Genomic DNA, 9,970 nt, shown 5'->3' with positions numbered 1-9,970 from the left:
ACACTGTTGGTGGGAATGCAAACTAGTAAAGCCACTATGGAGAATGGCAGAGTCTTATTTTGAACTTCGGTCTTTAGATATTGGAAGGTAACTAGGTGAAATTTTGAGAACTTTAGAGAGAAATGTATACTTTTGCACATATTTTGTTGAACTCTCATAAAGTCATTCGGAAGGGAAGCAAATCTTACGTGACCTCCCAACTGAGCAAATCTAGTGATCAGAATTCTTACAAAGGATGGACACTCAGCTGAACTGAGTAATATTTGCAGCAGCATCAAGTCCACCACTGACATATTCACTTTACTGGTGTTCAGGTGGCACTGGAGTTGTGGGTAATTCAATGAAGTAAATTAAAGTAACTTGGTCAAGATGATCGATATTTGTATAATTTCTTTGCAAGATAGAAGGATGTTGGAGAGCCTAATTTGACGTCTTTTAGATGAGGACTCTGAGGTCCTGATAAATTAGGATGACTTGCCCAGGGTAACTAGATGGTAAGCTGGGAGTAAACTTAACTAGGGAGCCTGATTTGCACACCTCTCCTCACATCCTCTCTTCTCACATCTCATGGACCCCAAGGAAATCCACTCTGGTTCCCAGCAAAGTGAAGAGTTAAAAACTAGTTCTAAGCTTTCAGCGGATCCATTTTCCCAGGAATTCATTAGCTTGCAATTTTGTTGGAGATGCCACCAGGAGCACTGCATGGACCACGTTTATTTAAGCAAATGTGCAAATGGTAGATGACTACATATAAGCAGGGATCAGATGTCTATTAGTATTGATAGAGTCAAGAGTCATCTGGCATTAATGGGTGTAGGGAGCACTCAGTGTCTGGTTGGAGTATTCCTCATCAATAGCTTGGTGGTTAATACAGAAAATCTCCACCAACACCCCTCCTTACTCCTGGCCCCATGCCCCCCACCCCATGCCTAATCCTGGATGGTGCATCACTCGAAAGCCGTTGCTAGACCTCCGTTGTAGGACTTGTCACCAGGCTGGACATCCTTCTTGATACTCCAACCAGTATCCTACCCCATCTACACCTGATATCAGCTCAAAGCATAGGGTATCCATTCATCTAGCCTGGGAACCCCGTGTAGCCAAGACCTCCTGATGAAGTCTCTAAAGAAGAGTGTAATTCCCAGGGCAGTTATTTCTAAGGGCTTCCAAGTTGGCACAGTGATAATCTGCCTGCCAATGCAGGAGTTGCAGGTTAGATCCCTGAATCAGAAATATTTCCTGGAGAAGGGAATGGCAACCCACTCCAGTATTCTTACCTGAGAAATCCCCATGGACAAAGGAGCCTGGTGGGCTACAGTCCTTGGGGTCACAAAGAATCAGACACGATTTAGAGACTAGACAACAATAGTTAGCTCTAAAGTCTGGTGTAAGGTGTAAAAAAGCTCTCTGGCTTAGGTTGAAACACTCATCAGGTAAAATTTTCCAGGAAGGCACCAGCCTTCAGATCAGAAGACTTGAGGAGACCCACCCTCAAGCAAAAACAAAAACCGATGCTCCTGTGTACTGACAGGCCCTGCAGATTTAGTTACTGGGTGATTTATGGCAAAGGGAGAGTGTTCGATATTTGTTTTCTTTGTAGTCTAAGAGTTCCCAATGCTCTTTAAATTCTGGCATCCTTCCCAGTGGCTCAAGCTGGACGGATTTTACCTTCTTAGTGCATTTTCCTGGTAAACATGGTAAACGGGTAGTTTGGGTTCCTGCGTGCTGCTTGTGCCCGAGAGATGTGTGTTGGTCGGCCCCTGCAGGCTCTGAGAGCCAAGACCCTTGCCCTGCCCTGCCCCAGCTGGGTCTGCCTGATGCCATCGCTGGTTGCTCTTTATCCTGCTGCTTTTGGTGACCCCAAAGATGGAATCGTACATGAGAGATCAGCCAAACATCTAGAAAGTAAGAATATCATTTGTTCAACCAAGCCATCAGTTGGGAAAGCTGTTTTTAGCCACAGATTGCTGAGACTTTCAGACACTTTGTATTCAATTCAGACTTCTTTTCAGGTCAGATTTTTTACCAGATTCCTGAACTCGGTTTATCCGTGGAATCCTGTCAGCACCATTTCAATGACGGCTGGTTAAATAGAATGCTTTTGTATTCTTATTTTTAGTTTTTTTTTCTTTCATTTTTAATGTTTCTTTGTTTGTTTGTTTTTGATTGTTGTAACATACATATAACATGGGCTTCCCAGCTGGTTCAGTGGTAAAATAATCCACCTGCTAATATGGGTTCGATCCCTGGATTTGGATGATCCGCTAGAGGAGGAAATGGCAACCCACTCCAGTTTATTCTTGCCTGGGAAATCCCATGGACAGAGGAACCTGGCAGGCTACATTCCATGGGGTCACAAAGAGTCAGGCATGACTTAGCTACTAGGCACGCATGCATACGTAAAGTAAAACACCATTTTAACCCTTTTTGAATATCCAGGTCAGTGACCTTGAGTACATTCACATTTTTATGCAACTATCACCATCATCCATCTCCAGAACTCTTTCATCATCTCAAACTGAAACTTGATACCCATGAACACTAACTCCCCACTGCCCATCCCCTCCAGCCCTCAGCAACCTCTATTCCACATTTTTTCTCTATGAATTTAACCACTCTAGGTATTCAAGAGGAGTCAACTAATATTGGTCCCTTTTTGTATTTCTTTCTTTCTTTTTTTTAAGTGACCAAATATTTATTGAGTTCCAGATTTCCCGTAGGTGCCATACATGATGTAGAGGTGGGTGTTAGACCCTCCATTTCTGAGAAGGAACAGAAGCACAGAGAGATGGAAAGATTTGTATACACTCCACATATATGTGACTCAGATGGTAAAGAATCTGCCTGCCAATGCAGGAGTCCCGGGCTTGATCCAGATCCGGGAAGATCCGCTGGAGGAGGGCATGTCAACCCACTCCAGTATTCTTGCCCGGGAAATCCCAAGGACAGAGGAGCCTGGCGGGCTACAGTCCATGGGATCACAAAAGAGTCTGACACAGCTTATCAACTAAACTACCACACTACCACAAGCCATGTGTGAGCAGGTCAGCCAAGTTGTAACAGGTCTGAAGGCCAGAGAGATGAGTCTCCTTGTAGGATGTTCTGGGGCTATGTTAGCTGAGGGGATGCTGGTGGGGATGAGGTTTTGCAGCTGCCAGCCCCCCTTCAACTCCCCCTTCTTCACCTTGGCTCTCTCCAGATGGTTCCTGTCTAGACATCGGGTCTGAGTCTATGGTTTCTTTGGTCTTCCCCTGTTCAGATGTTTGACCAAAATCTGTTGGAATTCTTAAACCTTTATTTAAAAGTGCCTGCACATGGTAAAGTAGTCTGTCTCTCCCTCTCCAGCCCCCAGTGCTTTCCCGATGGGGAGCAGAGGTGACCCACTGATTGGGTAGCTTCCCAGAAATATTCAATCCACAAGTCCTGTGTGTGTGTGTGTGTGTGTGTGTGTGTGTGTATATGTGGGTGTGTGTGGATGTGTGGTGTGCATGCATACCCGTGCCAGGCCCCAGCATGGTGTGTTAATCTAATAGAGTATTACTCATGGCCGTGGTTAAATCAGTACCCAGTGTTCACAATTTCTGTGGCTGTGGAAATGCTATTTTTAGCCAAATCATGTCGTCAACCTGTAATTACATTGGCCTTCTTGTCGAGCTTTTTGATCTTCCTGAATTTAATAGTTTCCTTGCCTGCCTGTTAGTTCACTTAATTTTCTAATTTTTGATTGCTCATTCTCCTCCACGTTCAAAAGGAAAATAGGCATGTCCTCTCAAAATGACACAATTCTCAGGACTGGAGTGTTTTCCTTGGAGGTGCCAGACCTGGAGCCGTTCCTTTCTCTCCAGCCCAGACACATTGCCTTCCAGGCCTGGGGTCTGGCTGAGTCATCTTTGCTCTTGCTGTTGGGAGCCTCATTCCTCCTGATTTCTAGCTCCTGTCTCTCAGAGCCTAGCTTCCCCTCTTCCTGGTTTACTCCCTCACTTTACATGAAGCCCACCCCCTACACTTGCTTTCTGGGCTCTTGAATATCTGAAAATGCCATATTTTTTCCTACTCTCACCAAAAGACAGTTTGACCAGATACAGAATGTAAAAGGAAAACAATTTCCTGCTGTCATCTTTTTGCTCCAAGAGTTGTTCTTGAGAAGCATGATGCTGTTCTGATTCACTCATAAATTACCTGCTTTTTCTTTCTCTGGAAGCTTTTGGGGGTCTCCGCTTTATCTTAGATGTGTGACATGTCTAAGGGGCTTGGTGAAGCCCCTTGGTGGGTCTTTTCTCTCTTGCTGTGCTGCCCGGCCTAATGGTCAGGTTTGGAAAGATCCATATCTCCAGTTCTGGGCATTTTCTTGAATCATATCCTCCCCCTCCCCTCTCTGTGTTCTTTCTGGAATTCCTTGCTCAGTCGTCGGGATGTCTAGATTGCTATTCTGCGAGCTGAGCCTTTCCTGCTGTTTCTGCTGGGGAAAGGGAGGAGACGGGGAACCACTTAACCATCTCGAGTCCCAGCCGCACCCTGCCTTCATCCTTGGAGCCTTTATGTGATGTCTATAAAACTAAAAGTAGAATTATTTGTGAAAAACCGTTCCTGTGCTATAGGTAAGATGAATCTGGATTTGGTAATTAATGCAGACACAAATAGTCCTTCTCATCAGATGCTGCTAAACCCTGCCTAAAGCAAATGAGTAAAGACCAAGAGTTTGTTTGTTTTCAGGCAAGGCTTTATTGATTCTTTTTTGTATTTCTTTCTTTAAAAAAAAAAATAGAACGTGACCAAATATTTATGGAGTTTTGTGTTCTCCTGCTCTTCTCCTACTCTGAATTTTCCTTGCTGGCTGGTTGAAGACACGCCTAGACTTTCTGTGCAGTCCGATTCCTGCTGCCCGCGTGTGCCGCTCCATGGTTATCTGCGCCTGCTGATTTCTCGGGTCCTGGTGGGCTGTGCACCCTTGGCCTGGGTGCAGCCTCACTGGAGCTGTGGCCTGCCTTCCTCTCTGGCTGTCACTTCCCCTCTGGTTCCTGGCTCACTGAGTCTTGGGTCTCATCGTCCACTCTGTTCAGCTCCTCCCTAGGTTTTCCTGCAAGAAAATGATGCGTCTTTCAAGGTGAACTTGTGAAATGAGTGGAAACGCTCCTCTTTTCAGTAGCCATGACCTTGGTTTCCCTTAGAACTACAAAGAAGGCTAGACTGATCAGCATACAGAATCTGCCAGAAGCAGATTCTGTGCACTCTCCAGCCCCTGGTTGTTACCCGCATGAGCAGCACGCCTGCTCCTCTTCCTCGTTCTTCATCCCCTTCTGGTAAACCATGACATCCCAACACATTCTCAGGGAGGGTCCGCTAGCCCCTTATTTGGAGATTTTTGTCCTGTGAGGTCTCTTTCCATGTTCTTCTGGTGACCTGTAGGCACGCTGACGTAAAGCCCCTTCCCTAAAGCTTGGCTTTCCTGGTGGCTCAGATGGTAAAGAATCTGCCTGCAGGAGACTTGGGTTCAATCCCTGGGTTTGGAAGATTCCCCTGGAGAAGGGAATGGCAACCCACTCCAGTATTCTTGCTTGGAGAATTCCGTGGACAGAGAGGAGCCTGGTGGGCTAGAGTCCATAGGATTGTAAAGAGTTAGACACGACTGAGCGACTAACACTTTCACTAATAAGTTGCATCGAGGAGCAAGCTGCTAGGAAGCCAAGTGGACCTCTCCACGTTTTTCTTTTTTTCCCCTTTTCCTCTATCACAGTCTTCTTGGTTGTGTTTGATGCACAGAGAAGAAACCAGTGCTGTGGGACTAATAAAGGTGTCCTCTTTCGGGGAGCATCTGAGAGTATTTCGGAGTGTTCCGTACTCTCTCATCCCTTCCTGCCCCAGCTAAGAGCAGGTGTCACGTCTGTGGTATACCTCCCTGTTTGTAAACATGTTGAGAAATTGACAAGCAGGACTCTGAACCTTTTGAGCCAAGGCCTCCTGTTTATATCAGATATTTAATAATGTACCGTGTTTACACTGTAATATGAGGAAAACAAAAGGAAGGTGACTGAGAATTAAATAGTATGAACGTGAATGTGTAAATACTGGGCGTGGCCACACCAGGAGAGGTAATAAAGTCCACAGCGACTTGCACCATGCACACGGCCACTGCAGACAGAGAGATGCTTCTGTGATCCTTCAGATGATGACCGAGTCACTGCCAAGTTCAAAACAGGACGAGGAGATACTAGCCTACCATGTTCATGGTCCTGGGCAATGAAATGGATATTAACACCAGGCAAAATACTTTGTGTGTGTACGATGGGGTTAGGTTCCAGTCTCTGAAGGTCCTTTGGGTTGTGGAAAAGTTGCCTCTGACCCGTGAAAGCCATGTTGGCCCCTAGTTATGTGACCATCCAGGACAGTCCCATAAATTTGCAAAATGCCTTGAGAGGTTGTACTCTGCTGTGGAGAACCCTGGTGTAGAGCCTGCCACAGAAATCCAGTCAAGTGAGCACACAGGCGTTAGGCAGTGTTCTTAGGAGAAACAGAACCAATAGGCTACACACATGTGAAAAGAGAGAGAGCAAAACAAAAATTATTTTAAAGATTGATGTCATTTTAAAGATTTAATGTCACTGTTGTTGTCATTGTTGTTGAAGTCGTGTCTGACTTGTGACCCCATGGACTGTAGCCCATGGGGCTGCTCTGTCCATGGGATTTCCCAGGCAAGAATACTGAAGTGGGTTGACATTTCCTCCTGTAGGGGGTCTTCTCAACCCAGGGATCAGATCCACATCTCCTGCACTGGCAGGTGGAGTCTTTACCATTGAGCCACTAGGGAAACCCCTAATGTAATTGTTGTTGCTCAGTCGCTCAGTCATGTCTGACTCTGTGACCCCATGGACTGTAGCACGCCAGGCTTCCCTGTCCTTCACTATCTCCCGGAGTTTGCTCAAACTTATGTCCGTTGAATTGGTGATGCCATCCAACCATTTCATCCTCTGCCGCCCTCTTCTCCTCCTGCCCTCAATCTGTCCCAGCATCAGGTAATTGTGGGTGCTGTTCAATCTGAAATCTGTGGAGTGTCAGTGGGAGACCCAGGGGAGAGCTGATGTTATAGCCTTGAGTTCCAAAGACAGTTTGGAGGCAGAATTCCTTGTTCCTCAGAGGACCTCAGTCTATGCTCATAAGACATTTAAGTGACTAAATGAGACCCACTCAAGCAATAGAGGATAATCTGAATTACTCTGAGTCTACTAACCTGAATATGAATTACATCTGAAAAATACCTTCACAGAAAAATATCTGCATCTAGAGTAATGATTGACTAAATATCGAGGTGCCACAACCTAGCCATGTTGACATACATGGTTAATCATCACAGTGAAAGACAAAGAAGCTGAAGAATGTTGATTCCTGTAGTAGAAACTTGAAAGGTCATCAATGAAATATCTTTGTGTTTCTCTCTTTTTTTTTGTTTAAGTTTATAACATTTTTTAAAATTTAAATTTATTTATTTTAATTGGAGGCTAATTACCTTACAATATTGTATTGGTTTTGCCATACATCAACATGAATCCACCACGGGTGTACACGTGTTCCCCATCCTGAACCCCCCTCCCACCTCCCTCCCTGTACCATCCCTCTGGGTCATACCAGTGCACCAGCCCCAAGCATCCTGTATCCTGCATCGAACCTGGACTGGTGATTTGTTTCTTATATGATATTATACATGTTTCGATGCCATTCTCCCAAATCATCCCCCACCCCCTCTCCCACAGAGTCCAAAAGACTGTTCTATACATCTGTGTCTCTCTTGCTGTCTTGCATACAGGGTTATCGTTACCATCTTTCTAAATTCCATATATATGCGTTAGTATACTGTATTGGTGTTTTTCTTTCTGGTCTACTTCACTCTGTATAATAGGCTCCAGTTTCATCCACCTCATTAGAACTGATTCAAATGTATTCTTTTTAATGGCTGAGTAATACTCCATTGTGTATATGTACCACAGCTTTCTTATCCATTCATCTGCTGATGGACATCTAGGTTGCTTCCATGTCCTGGCTATTATAAACAGTGCTGTGATGAACATTGGGGTACACGTGTCTCTTTCTATTCTGGTTTCCTCAGTGTGTATGCCCAGCAGTGGGATTGCTGGTTCATAAGGCAGTTCTATTTCCAATTTTTTAAGGAATCTCCACACTGTTCTCCATAGTGGCTGTACTAGTTTGCATTCCCACAAACAGTGTAAGAGGGTTCCCTTTTCTCCACACCCTCTCCAGCATTTATTGCCTGTAGACTTTCGGATCGCAGCCATTCTGACTGGCGAGAAATAGTACCTCATTGTGGTTTTGATTTGCATTTCTCTGATAATGAGTGATGTTGATCATCTTTTCATGTGTTTGTTAGCCATCTGTATGTCTTCTTTGGAGAAATGTCTGTTTAGTTCTTTGGCCCATTTTTTGATTGGGTCTTTTATTTTTCTGGAATTGAGCGGCAGGAATTGTTTGTATATTTTTGAGATTAGTTGTTTGTCAGTTGCTTCATTTGCTATTATTTTTTCCCATTCTGAAGGCTGTCTTTTCACCTTGCTTATAGTTTCCTTTGTTGTGCAGAAGCTTTTAATTTTAATTAGATCCCATTTGTTTATTTTTGCTTTTATTTCCCATATTCTGGGAGGTGGGTCATAGAAGATCCTGCTGTGATTTATGTCGGAGAGTGTTTTACCTATGTTCTCCTCTAAGAGTTTTATAGTTTCTGGTCTTATGTTTAGAGCTTTAATCCATTTTGAGTTTATTTTTGTGTATGGTGTTAGAAAGTGTTCTAGTTTCATTCTTTTACAAGTGGTTGACCAGTTTTCCCAGCACCACTTGTTAAAGAGATTGTCTTTTCTCCATTGTATATTGTTGCCTCCTTTGTCAAAGATAAGGTGTCCATAGGTGTATGGATTTATCTCTGGCTTTCTATTTTGTTCCATTGATCTATATTTCTGTCTTTGTGCCAGTACCATACTGTCTTGATGACTGTGGCTTTGTGTTTCTCAAGCATAACCAGCGTGCAGCGTTCAGACAATGGGTCGTACATCTGTAAGATGAAAATAAACAGCGAAGAGATTGTGTCTGACCCCATCTACATCGAGGTTCAAGGTGAGTCCAAAGGCCACAGATGTCCAGTTGCCGCTTGGTGGTTTGTTTTAGAGCCTGCGTTAATTGCTTTGTGTATAATGCTCCAGAGTTTGGCATGCCCATTTGTTTGTCGTTGGGTTTAAAAAAAAAATTTTAATTGAAGTTGATATACCGTGTTGTGTAAGTTTCAGGTGTATAGCAAAGTGACTCAGATATAGATAGATAGATACATATAGAGAGAATACATATATGTGTGTGTGTATATATATATATATATGTACGTATGTTTCATATTTAATCGCTAAGTTGTATCTGACTCTTTTGTGACCTCATGGACTGTAGCCCACCAGGCTTCTCCATCCATGAGCTTTTCCAGGCAAGAATACTGGAATGGGTTGCCATTTCCTTTCCCAAAAGATCTTCCCAACCTAGGGATTGAATCCATGTCTCTGTATTGACAGCTTTACTGCTGAGCCACCAAGGAAACCATGTATATATATATATTCTTTTTCAGATTCTTTTCCCATATAAGCTATTATAAAATATTGAGTATAGTGCCCTGTGCTATACAGTAGGTCTTTGATGTTTAACTATACTCTCAAATTCCTAATTTATCCCATTTGTATGCATCAGTTCACTTCAGTTCAGTTCAGTCGCTCAGTCGTGTCTGACTCTTTGTGACCCCATGAATCGCAGCACGCCAGGCCTCCCTGTCCATCACCAACTCCCAGAGTTCACTCAAACTCACGTCCATTGAGTCAGTGATGCCATCCAGCCATCTCATCCTCTGTCGTCCCCTTTTCCTCCTGCCCCCAATCCCTCCCAGCATCAGAGTCTTTTCCAATGAGTCAACTCTTTGCATGAGGTGCCTAAAGTA

General features: G+C 44.0%; 1 protein-coding gene across 1 annotated transcript in view; it reads left to right on the top strand.

Moving 5' to 3' along the window:
* The window catches only part of MERTK (MER proto-oncogene, tyrosine kinase), a 136,213-nt gene that overhangs the window by 47,207 nt on the left and 79,036 nt on the right, over positions 1-9,970 (top strand). Inside the window, exon 3 of the mRNA XM_010829545.1 lies at positions 9,014-9,114. Within this exon, the coding sequence (XP_010827847.1) occupies positions 9,014-9,114 (101 nt within the window). The remainder of the gene's footprint in view (positions 1-9,013; positions 9,115-9,970) is intronic.

Source organism: Bison bison, unplaced genomic scaffold (genome assembly GCF_000754665.1).
Source record: "Bison bison bison isolate TAMUID 2011002044 unplaced genomic scaffold, Bison_UMD1.0 scf7180017864508, whole genome shotgun sequence".
In the NCBI taxonomy this organism is placed as follows: domain Eukaryota; kingdom Metazoa; phylum Chordata; class Mammalia; order Artiodactyla; family Bovidae; genus Bison; species Bison bison.
Note: the sequence above shows the minus strand (reverse complement) of the source record. Positions and strands in the feature narration are given on the sequence as shown.